This window comes from Ictidomys tridecemlineatus, chromosome 5 (genome assembly GCF_052094955.1).
Source record: "Ictidomys tridecemlineatus isolate mIctTri1 chromosome 5, mIctTri1.hap1, whole genome shotgun sequence".
NCBI lineage: Eukaryota > Metazoa > Chordata > Mammalia > Rodentia > Sciuridae > Ictidomys > Ictidomys tridecemlineatus.
In genome coordinates this window covers 69,020,677-69,043,001 of record NC_135481.1, presented here as the reverse complement: position 1 = coordinate 69,043,001, position 22,325 = coordinate 69,020,677, and the positions used below count along the sequence as shown (strand labels likewise).

The 22,325-nt window shown below is 33.8% G+C and overlaps 1 protein-coding gene across 5 annotated transcripts in view; it reads right to left on the bottom strand.

The window, feature by feature from the left end:
• The window catches only part of Mdga2 (MAM domain containing glycosylphosphatidylinositol anchor 2), a 760,082-nt gene that overhangs the window by 497,713 nt on the left and 240,044 nt on the right, over nucleotides 1-22,325 (bottom strand). Inside the window, exon 1 of one of the 5 annotated variants that reach the window (XM_078050173.1) lies at nucleotides 7,147-7,189. The exons of the other annotated variants lie outside the window; for them this stretch is intronic. Within the exon in view, the coding sequence (XP_077906299.1) occupies nucleotides 7,147-7,174 (28 nt within the window). The 5' untranslated portion in view covers nucleotides 7,175-7,189. Of the gene's footprint in view, nucleotides 1-7,146; nucleotides 7,190-22,325 lie in introns of those variants that run through there. 5 annotated transcript variants of the gene reach the window in all.

Sequence of the window (22,325 nt, the reverse complement as noted above, 5' to 3'; positions counted from 1 at the left end):
ATGTTATAACACCTAACAACTTTTTTTTACATTTTTCTCCTATTTTTCAACTTAATACCATTCAGAACTTACATTTGATGTCTCCAAGTTCATTACAAATTCATCAAGAGTCAGAGATATACTCTATATCCAGTAGACAGCACAAAAAGAATTTTAAAATACTTGATTTGAAAAATTTTTGCAAGACGCCAGAATAAAATGGGTGAAAATGAGTCATATAAAATAATCATAATTTTTATATTTTGAAATAACCTGAAAAGTAGGGGATTCATTTATTCTCTCAAACAAATTTCTGTGTCAAGTCACAGAAAGGACATGAATGGTTTTAGGGGGTGTTATTGTTGATGCTGTTTTGTGGTTCTTTTGGTGTTTTTGAGAAGGACATGGGATTTTTTTTTTCTTTTTGTGGTGCTGGGGATTGAATCCAGAACCCCGTGCATGCAAGGCAAGCACTCTACCAACTGAGCTATATCCCCAGCTAAGGCCATTGGATTTTTATAGGGAGTTTTGTTTAAGAGATTTTATTATTTGAGCAAAAGTTATGATATTTTTAAAAAATATGCATAAGCCATTTCAAATACTTCTTTCCAGTAAAATGAAAGGAAAAACTAAATGTTAGTATAATATTTAACAACCTAAAGGCACTGTTTAAAGTCTCAAATACATACCCAATTTCTTATTTGGAAGAACCAATATCTCCTAGTTGTCTAAATTAATGTACTGACTCTGTGAGTTGTATTTAAGACAATTTAATATATTTTCTAATAAAATATTAATATTAATTAATCATTTAACCCCAGGCACATTTTAATATTCTGAATAGAATCAAGGAAAGCACAGCTTCAGTTAAAAATATCAAGAATGGTAATGCAAAAAGAGTTTCTGAAGTGATAATATCCCTGCAATTCTCTCATCCCAAAAAAGTAATTTCCAGAGATCCACAGGTCTCAAATTTTCCACAGGCTTGAAGATTTTACAGTTGGAAGAATATTAGATTCCATTGTCATGGAAAGTGCAAATAAATAAAAAGCACCAAAATAATTTCTAGGTTTATAAATTGAGATGTTTTATGTCAAAGTGTCATGAATCAGATTTGTCTCTTTTTATTAAAAATATCTTAGCATTGTTTTTCATTTTATATTTAAAAATGCTTAAAGTAACTTTTGTATTTTAATTTAAATGTGTATCACACACACTAAAAATTTTCAATACTCATTTTGAAATAACATTTCATTTTATAAAATATTTGAAATTTTATATAGTATGTAATATTTATAAAGGAATTCATGAAGAAAATGCTAAACATTACATTAACACTAGTAGTATTACTGAATGCCATAGAAATAATATCTACTTTTGCATGAACATAATATTTGTTGAAATGCATTTAAGAAAGAAAAAATATGAAAGTATTTCTATCACTATCAGGAAGAAAAATGCTTCCTACATAGCAGTGATTGAAAGGAAAAAGAATGGATATATTTGAGTATATTATAAACAATTTATAGGTAGAAGTCAAATATCAATTGTCAAATACTTACAATACAAATTATAAGTGTAAATGTTCTTAATGTTTAATGAGTTCCAATAAGTTGTCTAAAGGAAACAGACTTGATATAAAAAGGAGAGTAGAGGATGTGTAACCAATATTATTCTGCAATCTGTATATGGGGTAAAAATGGGAGTTCATAACCCTCTTGAATCAAATGTATGAAATATGATATGTCAGGTGCTTTGTAATGTTTTGAACAACTAATTAAAAAAAATAAAAAATAAAAAAGAGAAAAAGGAAAATAGAGAGAATTAGCAATTCACAGAAGAAATTTAAATTGCTAATCAACATATGAAAAGATATATTGTCTTTCATTTCTAGTCAGATAAATGCAAATTAAATGCATAATGAAATACATAAAATTGGCAAATTTAAAAAGTTTTACTATATCCAGTGCTGGTGACAGACTATGTAATAGTTATTCTTGAATTGCTGGTTGAAGTATGAGTTACTACGTACTTTTAAAAAATAATTTTAGCAACCTATATTAAAATTAAGAATTAATGGGCTGGGATGTGGCTCAAGCGGTAGCGCGTTTGCCTGGCATGCGTGTGGCCCAGGTTCGATCCTCAGCACCACATATAAACAAAGATGTTGTGTCCGCCGAAAACTAAAAAATAAATATTAAAATTCTCTCTCTCTCTCTCTCTCTCTCTCTAAAAAAAAGAATTAATACTAAGTCATCTTGCTTTGGGGAATGTAGCCCACAGAAATTGTATTATTTATAATCAACATACGTATACGGATAATTATTATATCTTTGTACCCACAAAAAATTTGAAGGAAAAATAACTAAAATTAAATATCCAATGACAAACGAATGTATATACAAATTTTGTTAGAGTAATGTTATGGAATGTTGTGTCATTGAAAGAATAAGACAAAGCTACATCTTTTGGCCTGGAGGAATACTCATGATATATTTTTATATGAGAAAAATAATTTGCATTTCAGAGAAATACAAATATCAGCATGATTCCATTTATATAAGTCATGCAAGCCTCATATGCATGTGCACATTAAATTTGTATTTGTAGAGTTCTTATACATGTTTTATATGTTTTTAAGCATGCAAAAATGGAATAAGATTGAGAAGGATAAACTAGGCTGTTACTTTTGACTATTTGGAGGATCTAATGAAGAAAAGTAGGGTAGGTTATGAATTTCATTCTTCAAATATATCAATACTAATTCATTTCATTGCTTCTGAAAAAAATTTTGACATTTTGAAAAATTAAAGTTAGTAATTGATAAAGTTCATAAATACATCCCAATATACCAGTTAAAAATATTAATGCTACTAGGTATATATCCAAAAGAAATGAAAGCATACATGTACACAAAATCTCATTAAAAAATATTCATAGCATCATTATCTATGATAGGTAGAAACAATTAAATACCTATCTTCTCATGAAAGGATAGAAATTTGTGGCATAACCATTTAATGGAGCATTATTTGGTTTAAAAAAATGAAGTAACCATATAATGGAGCATTATTTGGTTTAAAAAATGAAGTACTAATACATGATACATTAATGAACCCTGAACATATTATAAAAGAAGGTAGTCACAAAAGATTAGATGGTGCATAATTCCACTGATATGAATTGTCCAGAAAAGGCAAGACTATAGAGAAAGTAGACTAGTGGTTGACTGTGGCAGTGGGGGTCAGAGTGTTCAGTCACTGCTGGGTGAGGGGATTCTTTACTTTCTTTGACATGTTTAAGGGGAAAGGGGTCCTAAAACTAGGTTTTTGGGATACCTGCAAAACCCTGTGACTATAGTAAACAAAAATTGCATGTATACTTTTTAATTGCATGAATTGTATGATACGGAATGATATATTAATAAAACAGGGAAAAAAACCCAAATGACCATGTTTTGGAACATGTAAATTGTCTTCAAACAAATTAATTTTTAAATGTTATGTTCATTACACTAAACACATTATAATCTGATACCAGACAAGATTAAGGTACTGCGTGTAAGTGAAATTTCTCATTGAGTTAGAAACTTTCATATAAATGTCAACATTTTTTCTCTCAACATTAAATCATGTGGCTGAGAAAAATTCTAAACTTTGTTATAAACCAATATGACATTTTAAGCAGTTTATAAATGGGAGTCAATATGAGTACCATATTTGGTACTATGAGGTAATATGTTTTATATGTAATACTAAAGTTAAGAAGGTAAAATATATGTCCTCATTGATTATATTTGATAGTAAAGGTCATTAAATATGCCTGTAATCCCAGTGGCTCAGGAAACTGAGACGCAGCCAGCCTCTGCAAAAGTGAGGTGCTAAGCAGCTTCTTGAGAACCTGTTTCTAAATAAAATATAAAAAAGGGCTGGCATGTGGCTCAGTAGTTGAATGCCCTCGAGTTAAATCGTTGGTACCCCCCCTCAAAAAATGCATCTAAACAAAAGGAAAAGAATAATTCTCATTTAAGGGAAGGTCTGAATTCTCAAAAACAATATACCTCATCTTAATGCTTACACATTGTGAGATCAATTTCTCAGCAATTTCTGAGCAAATATATTTCTTCTTAATTTTTAGATCTTTACTCTGTTCTTTATGTGTAAGATTGTCAGACAATAAAACACATGTAAAATTAATATCCCAATTTTCACTCTGGGCAGGGGTTCTGATATTCTTTATCTAATATTTGATTTATTAATATTTACTACATATTTTTACTGCAGGAGGGATTTAAATTACAGCATGCATATCTATTTTCAGTCTAAAAGTTGACAAATGTGGTTGTCATCAATGAATGCAGCCACAGATGTTTTCTAACATCTAACATGTAACATCATCTAAGTTCAAACTCTCTGACAGGTCAACTTAGGGTTTATACCAGAGCAAGAAAGTGCTGGCAAACAGACTGGATTTGCTTCTTCAGCTTCCTGCAAATTTCTTCTTGATAAAAGTTATTTAGAATTTAAAACATTTGTGATCCTTCCTTTTCCAACCTAGTGTTTGTAGTGATATATCTTCCAAAATTTATACCTAAACCAATATATTATTAGATGTTGAGATGGATTAAATATAAAACCAATTACTTGTGCAAGTGCGCTTATTCTCAGGCACAGTTAACTTTGATTCTGTTTCTTTTTTTCTTTTTTAATCTGACCACCCACCCATAACTTCATAGCTAATCATTTACCAACATTTTCAATTTTTTTTGTTATGTTACACTATTAAGAGCTTCAATTTTTGAAGTCAGATAAAGTTTGTCTTGAATTCTGGCTCAGCTAATTTTTAAGCATTTACTTGGTCAATTACTTAACCTTTTCCAAACCTACTTTTTCACTTACAAAATAGGAAAACTGTATCTATTTTTTAGTTCTTTATTTTTCAGTATTTATTTTCTACCTGCCTTTAATAAGGAGTTTCAAATGGTGCTTCTTACAAAAACAATGCACTCAATAATAGTTAATTTTCTGTTCTTAACTTCTTGGCCTATAACTTCATCTAAACATTGCACTGCTGCCAGCTTTATCTTCCTAAAACCCATTCCATGTCTTCACTCCTCAGAAGTTTTCAATGCTGGGTTATAGAAACAACTTCCAAATAAACTCTAAATGCTTTAGCTTGACCTTTAAATTCCTCCTTAATCTGGTCTCATCTTCCTTCCAGACTAGTAAAATTGATGTACTCATGATATTTGAAATAACTTGTTCTTCCTATATCTGCCAGTCTTCTAATGTCATTCTTAAACATAAAGAATAATATTTATTTCTTACTTGGTTTCCCCCTACTCTGTTACTATCTATATTTTTCAATTTGCTTTTCCAATTAAACTATCAAATGACATTTTACTAGTCCCAGTCCTCACAACTAACCAAATTTAAATTTTTGCCTACCTTGTAAGAATATTTCTAATTATTCTAAAGATGTATTTCCCTTTCTCTAACCTCTAAAATAATGGCTTTTAGAGTTTATAAGGTGATTAATTTTATATTTTAATGAAATGCTCAGAAATTACTTCCTGTGACTTGTATTCATTTGCATGTTTTATATGTGGAATATAAGTAAAAGGAACATCACTCTCCAAAAACGTATCTTTGAACATTGTAGTCTATAATCATTTGGAAAACTTGATTTGCTCTTCTCTATTCACATTCTAGACTAACTGAACTCTACTTACATTTACAAACTTGTTTAATGTAATGCATGCTTCTGAATCATGAAGAAAATAAAATTTCATTTTGTTCATTTTATAAGACAGAAAAGATTTCTGCCAAATATCTTCAAATCACAGAAAACTCTTATTTCAGTGTTTTTCCTTAAACAGAGAATGCAATTTATTGCAAAGCTTCAGTCTCAAGGAATGGTCGTCAATCTTCATTTCATATCAATTTCATTTTAATAAGGTTTGTATTTTTGATCAATTATTTTTGAAAATCTATGTGAACAGTTCTAAGAGTTATTGCAAAAAATATATTAAATTAAATTAAAATGCAACCAATGCTGAAGCTGGCCAGATTACACAATTTTAATCCATACATGTTTTTCTGGAAAATATCATTTACATTTGCAAGTCCATTTTACATAGGACTTAATTTTAAAAAGTTACATTGTGTAATACAATTCATATGGATCAATTCAGATCTAGGTTTATTGTTTCATTCAAATTGTGAAAAATAATTTATACAACATAAATTTCTCACAAGCATTAATTTATTTTCTAGGATAATTTTCATTCAATGCTAGCTTTAAGCCCTATGTTCTTTGTTTTTGTTTATTTGTTTTTGTTCTGTTTGGATTTTAGTTGTTGTTTCTCCCCTTAGTGGGGAATTTTAAATTTTGTGAAATATTTGCTCATTTTCTTCAGCTCTTTATTTCTGAGTGATGCTCTTATACTCATTTCTTCATCACTATCATATATCTCAAAACTGCCAAACAGACTCATGGTACATGTACCATGTCAGTCTAGCAAAGCCATGTAATTAGCTCTGCTGTAAGAGTTTACTAAACCAGCCTTAGCAACTTAGTGAGGCCCTAAGCAACTCAAAGAGACCTTGTCTCCAAATAAAATACAAAAATGGGCTTGGGATGTTGCTCAGTGATTAAGTCTCCCTGGATTCAATCTCTGGCACAAAAATAAATAAATAAATAAAAGAGTTTACTGAGCACTTTTTACAGGGAACTAAAAGTACTATAAAGGGCACAAAAAAAATATTAAAATGCCCAAGCTTGGGGCGCTTTCAACTTCAGCTGAAAAGAAGGGGAGTAAAGCATGAAATTTCCTAAAGAATAAAAATTGTTATTACTTGAATTAATTTAAATGATCAACATTCTACAATATAGAGTAACAGCAAGAGTGCTGAGGGAGTATGAACAAAGTTCTAGTTAAAGGAAAGGTTAATTTCTTTGGATTTCAAGCAGGCAAGTTTTAGTAGAGTGAGTGTTGCATTAATGAAACAAATTAGCATGATAAAACATGTAGTTTCCTTTGGAGAAAAAAAGAGAGAGCTTTTCAGAGAAAAGTAGTCTATTAAAAGGCAGAGAAGAGAATTTCTGAATAAAAATCTGAACCTGGACACTTTATAAAAAAAAAAAAAAGAGTTTTATTTCGCTCACACTTTTGGGTGGAAAGTCCAAATAGCATGACATCAGCTCTGCCAAGGATCCCTTCAGTTAGGTCACATTTTGGTCTATGGCACAAGAATGGGAGACTGTGATGAGAATCACATGTTAGGACAAGAAGACACACCGAATAGGGAGAGGTCAGTCTTATTCTTTTGTGATAACTCACTGTATGGAAAACTAGCTTAGGGTCCCAGTAAAACTACCTACCACACACCCCTCTGAGGGCAGTTTCCCTGGTCCCACATCTTAAAGTTTCCACACCACCTCTCAACACTGCCACACTGGGGACCACTACCTTTGTTAGACAAACCATATCAAAACCACAGCATATAGAAATTAAAAGTGTGTAACACAGTCATTTAGTTGAAGCAAAGCAGTAATAAGACTAAAGATGATACGGTTGAAGAAAAAGATACTGGATGACCATGTGGTACATATCAGACACTCATCCAGTAAGGTCCATGAACTGACTCATCATCACAGCATCCAACTGGTGATTACTGAATAAGGTGATCAATACAATTCTGTGAAGAAAGCAAATGATTCATATCACACCATGCATCTGAACAGAGATTCCTAAGGATTTCTTATGTAGGAAGCACTTTACTTGGGATTGTATGACCAGCTGATTTTGATAATGCCTACAACAAAAGTTTGTCATCTAGGGACTGCATGCTACAAGGCAGCATAGCAGAAAGCCTCTATGTGTGGTTTGAGAGAGAGAGAGAGAGAGAGAGAGAACACAATGGTATTCCATATTGATTATAACAAGCTAATACAATCAAGTACTGTCTCATATATATACTTGAATTTAAGAAATATATTCATAGCTTCTAAATTAGTAAAAGGAGAATCTGATAATTGTACAAACAACATAAAAAAGCTCAGGGGGCAGCGAGTAAAGTAGAGTCCCATACTAGGTAGCACTGGAAGAGGCAAAAGACTGAGTCAAGAGAATCTACCATTATGTGAGTTGCTGCCGAGCCACAAGGGAAACACTAAGAGCCAGAGGACTCCAAGGTTCTGCAGGAGACCAAGAAGGTGTCTTATATTTTCTTAATTAGTTTAATGTAACCCCATACTATTAAACCTCATAATAATCTTAAATGCTGGGGAAATTGAATGCATAGGTTCTATTTTAGTTTTTTATTCAAATTTATTTTTCTAGGATTATGTATCACAGAACTGTACACTGTATCACTCTTCCTTTCCTGTTCTGACCCTTCTGTTATTTTCCTGGTACTGTGTTGACTATACTTGGAACTACTTCTCAGGTTTTCCATTATTTGCATTCCCTCCTCTCCAACCTAGCATGTTTCATACTTTTATGTTCTGCAGTATGGCTCAAGAGGGCAACTTTACCACATACTGCCATCAAAATCACTGCTCCTGATTGCTTGGGTGGGTGCCACAGTGCTCCCATACAGCTCCCAGTGGCTCAATCCCACCTGATATACCCACTTAGAGACTCTCCAGTAGAGAACAAAATATTGTAAAAACAAATTGAAATCACTGAACAGATGAGGGTATGAAGCCCAGTGGGGTGGACCAGATGAACAGAACACTGCAGAGCTAATCAGGAAACCTTGCAACCTGGGAACACCAAGATAGCTGAGCCCGCAACAGTGGAGGAACCAGAAAAGGAACACTTCTGATACCTTCAGCTGTTTCAAATTGTCTTGCCAGGGTTTCTGAAAGGGGAGCAAACCTTGTCCTTGAAGTCAGCAGACATATTTTCAAGTCTGAACTGTGTTATTATCAGCTGCTTATATAGCCTGGGCAAAGCAACTGAGCTGCCTCTAAAGCCCTAGTAAAAAATAATACTGACCCACTTCATACCTATGATATATATCTGATAATATGTGTGAACCAATTATAAATATAAATATACTGTTTATTTCTAATAAGTGTTTTACATATTTTTAAAAAAATTATATGTTAAAGCATAAAGGTTATAACTACATAGCTATAATTATCTACTTTGTCATTGGTAGTTTCTGGCCCCAAAGTTCATTAAGAATGGTCTCATTTATCAAACTTAGGGATTGACATTCATTCCATAGTCAGAGTAAAGTAACTTTAGATAAAATTAAAAAGAAAAATAAATAAATGAAAATAAATGACAAATAAATGAAAAAATGATGTTAGCTAGCATGCATTTTGCATATGCATTTTATATTAAATTAAAAATTCAAACAATCAGAATTATTTTTAGGAATAGCACAGGGGTCACTTGTTTAAAATGGAGTCATAATATTCTTGTTTTAGAGATGGTTAATTATAATTAGACACTGAAAATTTAAAGCTCCTTTTCCCTTTCAAAGTTTTAGATATTTCAAAGTCAGAGACAGTAAGCATCCATGCAATTCTTCCACCATCACTCCTCTCCATCTATTATCATGCTGTCACTTTTTCTCTCTAAATTCTATAAACAGAGAAGTCATCTTTCCTGCTCTATGGAGGAAGGAAGGAATGGCTAGCATTATTGGTAACATAATGGCCAAATGATCCCTAAGATATCCTAAGAAAGTCAGCAATAATATCAATTTACAGGCAGCTGCTTAGCCATTTTTGTAATATCAACAAATCCCAGAACTGTCAACATTAACATGCATATGAGAGGGAAAAATAATGAATGCAGATTATCACACAGAATGGCATAAAGAAATAAGGACACCCACATCACATCCATTAACGTCATTTTTTGAAAAATTTATAAACATATATATTTCATTTTTAGCCTTTTAAGTGATTCTGATTTCACAAGAAGTAATTACGATAGATTCTGTCAAAGAAAAATGCAACCATTGATTGGTAATCTGCAGCCAATAGAGACATACACTAATCACTATTAGCTTCACAGTAAAATGGCCACCACTCCTCAAAGACAGAAGCATGGTAATTATTTCAGGAAAAAATGGCACAAAGTGACAATTACAAGGTGAAAGAGGTCTCCAGAAATGACAATATAAAATGTGACTCCTGTTGAAAGGTACTGATTAGCTACAGAAGCAGAGGGGAAACATGTAAAAAGAAAACTGGAGAGAAAACTACCAACACTATCAATACCTGTTGAAGCTAGCCTGTGGCAATTTGTAAAAAAAAAAAATAGATAAAATGATCCACAACTGTGGCCTGCATACGGGGATTACCCAGAAGCCTTAGCATGGCTCAGTGTGGCAGAATGCAGAATGTTTGTGAGAATGAATTCACAAGGCACACTGTCTGGCTTCAGTCCTGCTCCATCAACGAGGTATATCATCTTAGAAAGCGCTCTGCTTTCCTCATTTGAAAAATAAGGCTTTTAATTCTTACTTCTCTTGGTGTTGATGAGTGTAATAAAAAGTATTTAAAATCATGTTTGGCACATGGTCAGGTCTCGACGAATGGCAGCGCTTAATAAATAATGAATCTAAAATAACAAAAAAATATGAGCAGACTACATATTACCATGTATTCTCACTTATCTTCAGATAGAGAGAGATTCAGTTATTTCTACTACTATTTTTAGAACCACTTTTTAAAACAAGCTGGTCACTCTGCAATCTAAGGAAACATGAAGAATTTTTCTAAATATTGTTTAAAAATTAAATCAGTTGGCCCATGGATCCTACAATCAGCTTTTTTTCTTCAATTCATGAATAGGTAATCTGACAGTAAGACTGAGAGGATAGGTTACTTTGTTCCCACTATTTCCAGCCTCTTCCACACACACTCCATTAGTTTTGGAGGGAAGGTGGTGTTTATGTCTACTCAACCTCTCTATTTTTCTCTTATACTCTTTTGATAAAAGTAATTGCAGCTAAATAAAATAAAAAGGAGTGATATCAGAAGTTACAGAACTTGCTCTAAATTGTGCTCTTTAGTTAATCAACCACATATTCAATTTTTATTTTTTATTTTTTGCCAGGGAAAAACTTTCCGCATTCAAATAGCATCATGTGGGCATAATTCTGATTAACTATATGTGTTGTTAAATATCTTTGTGTCTGGGTAAGCATATCATTCACTGGCTTACTCTAGGTGGTCTGAAGAGTGGATAACAACCTTGAGGGTCACATAACTCACCACCCCTCCAGACTAAGGATACACAGACATCACCACCCCTCTAGACACCCCTCTAGACTGAGGATATGTATACCTGCAAGCAGGCATCTTGCCTATTTCCAGGCTTGTCTGCATGCAAGTGCTGGGTCAGACCAGAGAGAGTGATTCTTTTAATTCTGCTACTATTTTTACAAAAACTTTTAAAAAGAATTGGTTACTGTGCAATCTAAGGAAATAAGACAGTAAAATGTCGATGTCAGGGAAAATGCTAATATGTGGCCGGGAAATACCTTTTGGTTAATAAATTAAGCCCCTAAATATTCACTAACCTCATTTTCCTGCTTTCCTCTAATTTCAATATCAGGTTATTGAGAATCCACCAACTACAAAAGGATAATAAACCCTATTTCTCTATTTTCCTTTTACTTTAATCCTGACAACTCAACCTTTGAAAGCTTTGTGGAGTCTGCTTTTTGTTGTTTTTATTGTTTGCTTCCTTTTTCTGTTAGAATGCTAGTTGAAATTTTACTGGCTATGGAGATAGAAATTGTAAGAAACAGTGACGCAAATGATTCATCTCTTCCCTAAATCAAGTCTGAAATTAAATACCATCCCCTGTTATCTGCATTAAGAATAGTATAGAAATTGAATTCTCAGACAATTCCTTGGTGGCACTAAATCAACTGTTTCCAGGCTGTTTCCCCAAATCTCCTAAAAATGTGTAGACTTGTAGTTTGACTCCTTTGAAGTTGTATCAATGATGGAAAAGTGAAGGTCATACAATCCAGGAAAAAAAAATGAGCATTACCAAGTCAGGGGGAGGGTGCTCAACGGACTAATGAGAAATAGTACACCCGAGACTAAGGACTATGAAAGTTGGTGACAGGCATCACTTTTGAAAACTTATGTCTCCTTTAGCCTTAAAAACAAATTCCCCGTATCCCTCTAGATACCTTCTCTTTCCTTTTTCACTGACAAGCATCTGAGGTGACTGATGAATGAATGTTGCCTTGATTTTTCACACCCACTCAATATTTTAACCCCTTGAAATCTATTTTCTGATCAAACCAATCTCCTGTCTCTGCTTTCTCAAAGGTCACTAATAGCGTCTTTATTGCTAAATGCAATGGCCTTTTCTCTAGACTCATTTGTCTTCATATTTCTACTATCTCTGACATATTCTTTCCCCTTCCTTGAATTGTTCCTATCCCCACCCACCATTTAATTTGTAGGGAAACAAATCCATGTTTTACACTTTTTGACCACACACACACACACACACACACACACACACACACTCCTTAAGGCCAGTTCTAGACCTGTCTTTCCTCATGCTCTGTTTGCCCGCCCTCATACTGCATATTTTATTTTTCTTTAGGATTCCAACTTTTTCCCCATGGTGCTGACTTCTCTGTTGAATGGTTGGAACTTGTCAACTCTCAGGATCTACCCTGCTGTTCATCCATTCAATTTTCCTTCTCTAGCCAACTAAACCACATGTCAAAGATCCATTCTTACAATAAAGATTTCCTCCTTCTCTTGACCTGGACCACTTAAGAGGCTTCTTAATCTTGACCTGGATTCTCCCCCATTCAGACAAAGTCCTTCATATCAGTTGCCAATTCTAGGAGCTTGAAATCCCTTATTTTCACACAGTGACTGACCTGATACAGAGTCCACTTCCATCCTTCAAGCCTTGTTGATCTGCCTGGATTCCTGACTTAGCTCTTGTCTTTGTTTTGACACTGAGAAGAGCCCTATGCTCAGACCCCTGACCTCAAGACTCCAGCTCAATGCAATGCTCCTGCTTTGAACAGGACATGGGAGCAGTATTAAATGATTCATAGGAGGCTGAAAATAAAGGCAAGGATTTTTACCACTCTTATTCCTTGTTGACTTTGGTTACTGGTTTTTCAACTTGGAATACTGTCAGACTCAAACCTTTCAATAAGATACTATTCTCTGATAGAAATTTACCAATTGTAGAAAGGCACACACAATTTTACAAAGTAATGTTTTCCTCTCACAATGCTGACGTCTGCTTTTTTGCATTGCTACTACCTGTTCAAGCACCAAGTGAATGTTCTGCACCTGACTGGACTACTCCTTTGCTTAGGAGATCCTTTCAGGGCCATTTATCCAAGCTGGACACCTTTTGTGACCTGAGAAGATGTGTGATATTACTCAGTGGGGTCAGGCTCTCCTCTCCTTTTCTTAGAATATTGAATTCAGGATTATGAGATGTCAGGAACCATTTGCTAGGCACTATGTTTGAGGATGCAAAAACCTGGGAGTTTGAGGTGTGAATTATAATTTTCCATCATGTACAGAAAAGTACACAAAGCTTAATTTCATAGGAAATGGGAAGAGAAATGGAGGTACATGTTTGAAGCCTAGTGAAGGAAATAAGTGACCACAAATAAAGAGAAGAGCAAAACAAAGTCACTTGGATTCTTACCAGCTCTTAATACCCGAGTGTAACCCCTGATTAGACAATGACATATTTTGTCTCTTTCCAGTTCAGGTGCTTTCTGCCTAAGCTGGGTATGACACTCGAGGACTTCAAGCAAGACACTATCACTCCAACTAAAGGTCATGTTTTATATTCTGTAAAATATCTTCCCTGGTTATTACTTATTGATTCCTGAATCCCAGAAATCTCCCCACAAAACGGGCTTTGAGTCATAATGCACTAATTATGTAGATTATGCATTATATGTCATAATGTACTAATTACATAGAATCATGCCTTATCTGTGTCTTTGGTCATATTTTAGCACTAAGACCATGATAAGAAATAATTCTTTACTTTTTCTTCATTTCCAAATAACCCACAGTGCAATAGCAAGCAATTGGTGCTTCAATAATAGCTTTGAATAACACCATGCACATTTTAAATATATGAAATGGAAACATAAATGTTACACAGATTTTTCATAGAGAAAATACAGGTACAAATATGCAAACATGTTGACCCCCAAAATAGACTAGGTATTGTGTAATTAAATTAAAAAAAAATTTTCCAAGCTAACATATAATGACTAAAAAACCCATTTAATACAGTTATGTTTCTTAGGCTGAACTTATTAATTTCTGTGATTTTTAAATGACATGGAAATACTTGCATGAATGTATAGTCATTTATCTTCAAGGTACAATGCACACTTTAAAAATCTGCTTTCTAGAAATGACCTCAGATAATGGAATTAATGAGAAATAAAAAAGCTATGTGAATAATTATAGATAACTTGTCAATTTCCCTTTTGGGAAACAACAACAACAACAAACAGATAACAACCAGCCTTCTTCACCTGCAACTATAGAAGCACACAGACAAGCTGCCCTACTTTTCAGTCCTTGGGCCTCAGGGTAAAAGAAAAAAAAAAAAAAAGAAGAAGAAGAAGTGAGGGAGGGAGGAATTTCCCAGAGAGTTGTAAATAAATTCTATTGCCACAGTCAAGTAATTTAAAATGCCTAGGGGTAGAGGATTCCAACATAATTCCCTCAAATACAAACATTTTAAGTCCTAAGTCAAATGGCTTTGAAAGGATAGTAAGCAAGAGGCCACTTAACTGTTTAGTAGCAGAAATCCCGATTTAGAACAGTGTTGGCTGTTTCCCCCAGTGGATGGGTAGAGGCAGACCTCCTGAGTGGGCAATCCCACTTTCCTCAGGCACTCTATGTTGTGCCCTGCCCCCATTTTTTTAATAATCCTGGGAACTTCGGCATTTGAGGTAGTCTATCACTTTCAATTTAAAAATGTCCCTAAGGGCAAATACAAATTTAAAATAACAGACCTAATTCTCTCCTATTAAAAATTAGGGAAGAGACATCTTGCCTCTTTCTTAGTTTTCTTCAGTAAACTTGTAAGCTTTCTGTCCCTTTGAAATGTGTGACTCTTTTGAAATGATGATTAGCTTCTTTCCAGTTTTACCCACCAGGCCTGTCTTTCTCAAACACCCAGAAAGTAGCTAAAATATAAGCATCAGGAAAGATAGCATCTCCATCTCCTGTCTTCTTTGGGAGGGTAGGATCGGAACTTTGGCCTATGCCTGCTTCTGTTTAGTTTTCCTCTGGATAAAGTCAACTAGCTAATATGGTGGTCACCTCAATTACCAAGTGAGTAAAGATTAACTCTGTTAGGACAATGGTAGTGTCAAATTCTCTTACTTAAGGGCTAACTATTATTTAGCTTGAGAACACATATGCAATAGGTTTTATCTCCTTGTCTATATATCAAAGCAGTAGATTTCTTTCTATATTTGCAATCTCTTTAGTGGATTGCTGTGATGCATACTACATTCGGGTTTGTACAGTAATTAAATTAGTTTCTTTCTCTTCTACCTTTGTGGTGAAGGTTTCTGGAGGGGGAGAAATATTTTGTTTTTAATTATATTGCCCCACAACTTATCTTGCCTTCTGGGATACCAGTTTCTCCTGGATTTTTCTCCTACCTCTGTTCCTTCATAATCTCTCTCTCTCTGTCTCTCTCTCTCTCTCTCTCTCTCTCTCTCTCTCTCTCTCTCTCTCTGTGTGTGTGTGTGTGTGTGTGTGTGTGTGGTCATCTCCCCCATTCTCCAGGATCTGCTATGACATCCTCTCTGAAGCTTTCTGGATCAGGTTCTAGTAACAGTTTTATCATTCCCTTCAGTGAAGACTCTGTTCTGATTTCATGCTGCCCAATCACCTGTTTTTACTGCACGTAGTATGGATTTTTACTGGAAGGAGAAAATGCCCCAGTCTGCTCCAGAATTCCTGTTCAGGTGACAGTGATTTCTCATTATAAAATAGTCTTACCTTGTTTTACCACAGTATTTACGAATCAGTTTCTGTGAGTAGGTGAGGGTAAAAGTGCCTCTATGAACAGGAATGATTTAGTCCTAGTATCTCTGAGGTTTTTGAGGCTGTGAAAGTCAGACCCAACAAAATGACAGCTGCTGGGGGACTGGGTGCCAGCAGGTTGGGCTTTTTTGACTTTATGTCAACTTCCCTTCACTTTGAACATCTCTTTGGATTGCACTTGTTCTGTTTACAAGTCTTCATATAAATATAATACACTAATCATGACACCTCATTTCTCTGATCTTAGTTTTGTCCATTTTAAAATGTCAGGTTTCATTCTGATTATCTTCACAAGTCATTCCCACAGTAAAGTACATGCAGCCGAAAATGTTTCCCTAATTTGTAATGTCTACATCAGCAAAACTTGGGAATGCCCAGGTATGTATATATGCTCATCATCAGACATTGTTTCCTCCTTGCTGAGTTGCTATGACCCTGAGCTCCCATCAACAGAGATATCTCAAATACTTCATACAAGCAGCTGAAGGGCACTAATTAAAGGTTAAATTTTCACTTACTTTGTTCCAAACCAGATCCCTGGATCCGTTTTATTCATTTAAAATTAAAATTTATTTCCTATTTTCTATTAAACTTTCTTCTCTTTTTGTTCATTATTTTATATGAATCACTCAAAAGGCTAGAGGGAAAACAGAGGCTGTTTTGGGCATGTGAGCCAAGCCATATACATCCTCATACTTGTCTATGAAAGAGGGTGACCTTAAAATAAGTTTTCCTCTATATTATCAAATGATTTCAGAGTTTTGACTCCCAGAGGTCCTGAGGAAAGCATCAAATAGAGGGTGTAGGAATGAATAAAATAAATAAATAAATGAATAGATAAATCATGTAGCTTGAGGTTGAAGAGAAGAAAAATTTGTAATGGATGAAATCCAAGAAACAAAGAGAAAAATGAAGCTTAGCAATAATTCACATCATTTCAAGACACAAATGATGCAATAATTACAGTGTTAACAATTGTAGAACATTATAATGTAAGATCTAATTCTTGCTGATGTCTCATGCTGACCCACAAAATGTTTATTACAATAGAGACTCATGCAACTAGGCCTTTGAGTTAGGCCAGATTTCAGGAAAAGCTTTCTTTATTCAACAAATGTCTTTGAGTGGAAGATATAATGATGCTCAGATTAGATACATACTCTGCCTTGAAGTAGCAGGCTAACTTTGGCGGGGAAAAGTCCAGAACAACCTTGCTGATCTGTGCTCACCCTGTGATGCTTCTGGAACCTGTCTCCTTCTGAGAGCTGAGAAGCTGCCCTGCATATTGATGTGGTTCAGACTATGTTTCCACTTAAACTTGCTGTCCACAGGTACATATATTTTTAAATTAAAAAGTTAAGAAAAAAAATCTTATGAGTGAGATTTCTAAATTGAAAAAAAAAGCACATGAGTCTGTCACTGCTTGACTGAAAATAAAGGTCACATGTAGAAATAAAAAATCTTCGGAGCATGGGAATAATGTGAATTTAGATTTCTCAGTATTCTGATTTCTTCATTTGCCAAGGAAATTTCAAACAGAAATATTAGGTCAGGCCAGATTTCTGAGATTACTTTGTGGCTACAGTCTATCAAAGTCTTAAAAACTAATGTGTTTGTTCTATGAACCTTAAATCGCTGCTAGCTAAACAGACTGGATAATAAAAAGGAATTGCAAAAAGAGATACAAATACGTAGCTGTGTCAAATATCTTTGTTCTCTAAGATTGATAGGCATGAGGTATAGAAAGAACTCTTTAAGTTGCTTCAGCTGTAGAATCTAAAAGAAACATTTCTTTTACATCTTTGAGAATCTATGTATGCTTGCAGCACTGTGCTGTTAGATGTTTAGACTGGAATCCCTACTTGTGTTTTTCAAAAAAAAAAATTTTTAAATGCAGTTAGTTCATTTAAAAAGTAAAGTAGAATTAGTCATTTAATGCATGAATATATTGGTCATTTAAGAAGTAAAATCTTACAGATAATAACTATTTCTTTTAGTATAAATGTGACATTAATAATCAGTTAACATTCTGCCTCAACATGATCCTCAGCTATGTGCCCATCTTCCAATGCCAAGAAAATCCTGTAACTTACTCCAGCACAGGAAAAGAAGAAATGCATTTGTGACCTAACTAATCACACTGGTTGATGGAACTGAGGATTTTCTTAGAAAAGAGATATTTGATGCTAAAACTAGCTCAACTGATCACTGGAACTTTGAGATAGACAGTCGTTTAGTCAAAATAAGGAGAAAAATTAAATTTAATCATGACCCGCAAAGACAAAGTTGCTTGTTAACCTGAATTTCTCTGAACTTTTCTCTTTATGAAAATACAAATGCACATTCATCATTTCTACCAACATAAAAATAAATAGTATCATAAGAAAACTGTGTATAAAAAATAATATGTATTTTTTAGCCTCTGACCTTATTTTTCTATTTTTTTTAAATCTGTTGATTCCTTTAAACTTCTAAATAATCCTTGAAAGTAGAAGCAATATTTTTACATTTTAAAAATACAAAATCAACTAAGCCACTGAGGTTTTGACTCAACCAGTAACAGACACACTGTTTTTATAGCTTGTACCAGAACCAGAGCTTTTTGAGTTACAACACAACAGACCAATGAGCATGCATGGGTGGCTTCTTATAAAAAGCCCCAGATTCCAACAATTTATCAGTCAGAGCCATCTTCAAGTTAATCTCATTTATGTCATAGCTATGTGACCAATCAGACACCTTATCTTATATGAGTGGTTATTTAATTATAACTAGAAAAGAAAAACTATCTTCATCCTACTGCAGAGAGGTTACTGAATTTCCTTTTGGGTTCATGCATATGAAACAGAATGAAAATAATATTTAAAGTTTCCCTTCATGTCTCCTAGCATGGATTCCTTTCTACTTGCAGTAAAGGGTCTCTTTAAAATTATATCAGGTTAATTTGAAAATTTTGTAATTATTAAAATACATGGATTTACTTACAGGATTAAAATGTAAAGAGTAAAATATATTATGAACAATTATGGCCCAAACCACAATTGTTACATAGTTTTAAAATAAATTATTTCCTATGACAAATATAATGTTACATATTAATGACTTAAAACTATTTCAGATATGCTTAGACATTCATATATTGCAACATAAATCTCAGACTTAAACACCTTAGTCTTCAATGAAAAAGTTTGTTACAAAATTAAAAGAGTATTTTCAGTTGTTTATACCAATTCTGAAATACATTTTCAAAGAAGAATCATATGTCAAAGAGTAGTTGTTTATTTCTTCATAGTATTCTGTGCACAAATATGTGTGTATGCTTATATACACAGATATACATTTTATTTGTAATATATTACATTTCTGTCTTTATGGCAAATAGAAACGTGACATTTTTCTGGTGTAGTGGCGCATGCTTGTAATCTCAATGATTTGGAAGGCTGAGGCAGGATAGTTCAAGGCCAGCCTCAATAATTTAGTGAGATCCTGTCTCCAAATAAAACATAGAAGAGGATATGGATATAACTCAATAGTAGACTGTACCTGGATTCAATCCCCAGTACATAAAATGATAAGGAAACATAAAAATAAATGTTAGAAATAATTTCAAATATATTAATCAAAGTAAATAAAAAGTTTTTGGAAAATTTTGTTATTCCATATAAATATGATTGTAGGGAGTTACAGGGAAAAGTATAAGACAATTAAAATGTACATAATGCTCATAGGACAATGAGCATGACCAAATTATGAACAATATGCATTTAATAGTTAACTTATTATATATGACGGGATCAGAAATACTCATTTAGATTTTTTAAAAGCATAGGAGTTGAGAATGTGTTCACATAATTCTAATTCTTAAATAATATTTGTGTGCAAAAACAATTTTAAGTTTAGTGCTTATAGTCATCCGAATGTTCTAATGTATATGAACTTAAAATATATAAGTAATCTTTTCTCCTTTAACTGGGAGGTAAGTAGAAATTTATGCCACAACTTCCCCTGAACAGATCAGCAAGGCAATTTAGACCCTGTATAAATGTTTGATGGTTAAAATTGAGGTGTAGTTATAAACTATTAACATTCATAAAGGGAGGACAAAAGCAGTTTTCCATAACAAACATAGAATACTACTTTAAAAGAAAAAGCAAAATTTTCCTAATAAGCATATTTTCAACGTTAAGGAACTTTAAAATCATTTTATTTTCTAGTGTATCTTATGTTCATTATTACAGTCACATCTATACTCATAACCTTATGAGCTCATGATTAAGCTGAGACCTAACATTGAATAACCAAGTTTTTGAAAGACAAAATAAAAGTATAGGTGAACTAGAAAGGTTTCTTTATAGATCAATAGATAGATATCTCTATAAATAGAAAAGAGAGTTATATAGATTTTTCTCCATAAATAATGTGGATATATCTATATGTGTGTATACATTTATATAAACACAAAAAAATCTACATGCAAATATAGGTGGGAATGTGAATACACAAACACATGAATCTATATTTTTTATTTGTTCTAATCAGTTATACTTGACAGCAGAATGCTCTTCAATTCATTGTACATGAAAGGAACACAATTTGTCACTTCTCTGTTGTATACAAAGTAGTCACACCATTCATGCAATCATACGTGTACCTAGGATAATGATGTGTGTTTCATTCCACCATTTCTCCTACTACCAAGCCCCCTCCCATCCCTTCCCTCCCCTTTGCCCAATCCAAAGTTCCTCCACTCATCCCGTGCCACCCCCTCATTATGGACTGGTATCCACTTAACAGGGGAAACATTCGGCCTTTGGCTTTTGGGATTGGCTTTGCTTAGCATGATATTCTCCAACTTCATCCATTTATCTGCAAATGCCATAATTTTATTCTCTTTTAATGCTGAGTAAAAATGAATCCATATTTTCAAGAAACAGTTGGTATAATTGCATCCTAGATGCAATGATGGCACTGGGGGCTGCTTAAAGAGACCAGAGTAAGAGAGAAAAACTACAAATGCTGTAGAACAGTTGCACATATTTACCTTAGTTATTGAGATTCTTCAATAATTAGCAATATGTAGTAAGTAATTACATAGAACTATCTGGTAACTAACAATTATATAGCACTTGCTACGTAGCAATGCTCTAGAAAATTTTATATGTTCTCATTTTAGCTTTACAACACCTCTTTAAGAATGCTACCATTATTGTCCTCTTTTTACAAAGGAAGACCTGAGGCACCGTAAAATTAAACAGCACTTACTGAGGTCACATTTCTGTTAAAGAATCAGAACCAGAAGTCATAGAGAGTGGTTTGTCTCCAAGCTCTAAACCCTAATTTTCCATGATATAGAAAGCTGAAATTCTCTTATAACTCAGAAATAACTGAAGTATAGAAATGGATATTATTCTGAGAGCTTCAATTTCATCTATCTTAATTCACTTAAGATATTTGTAAGAGGCAACATCAAAGTAGACAGACCTGGGTCATAGTCAATCTTTACTAATTTTTGCCCAAGGGAACTTAGTGGTTTAACTTTTTTCAGTTTTAATTTACTACTTTACATTATGTGAGAAAATGATAGGTTGTTAAGGAGATTATAAAAACTTTACGTACATTTTCTGGCAAACAACAAAGATTTCATAAACGATAATTATCATTTGTTTTATTCAGTTGATTTTCTTTTTTGCCTGCTGTGACCAAAAGACCTGACAAGAACGATTTACAGGAGGAAAAGTTTGTTATGGCTCACAAATTCAGAGGTTGAGTCAATGGTTGGCCAACTTCATAGCTCTGAGCCTGAGGTGAGACAGAACATCATGGTGGAAGGACATGGAGGAGGAAAGTAGTTCAGGATATGTCAATCAGGAAGCAGGCAGGGGAGAGAGAGGGAGAGAGGGAGAGAGGGAGCGAGCGAGCACTAACCAGGGACCAAATATATACCCCAAAAGCACATCTCCAGTGAACCACCTGTTCCAGTCTTTTCCTACCTGCTTCCAGTTATCTCCCTATTAATCCCTATCAGGACATTAATTCATTGATTGATAACACAATCATTGTACTTCTAAGCTTTCTTTCATTGTCTCACACATGAGCTTTTGTCGGACATCTCATATCTAAGCCATAACATTATTAAACTATCATTATTATTTCAATTTACAGATGAAAAAAATGGATGATCAAGAGTGCAAGGAATTTCCCCAAGGGCAAAAATGTTTGAGCAATAAAGTGGATCTTGAACACAGATTCTCTCATGACATATTTTAAGCCACTAGTAAGGC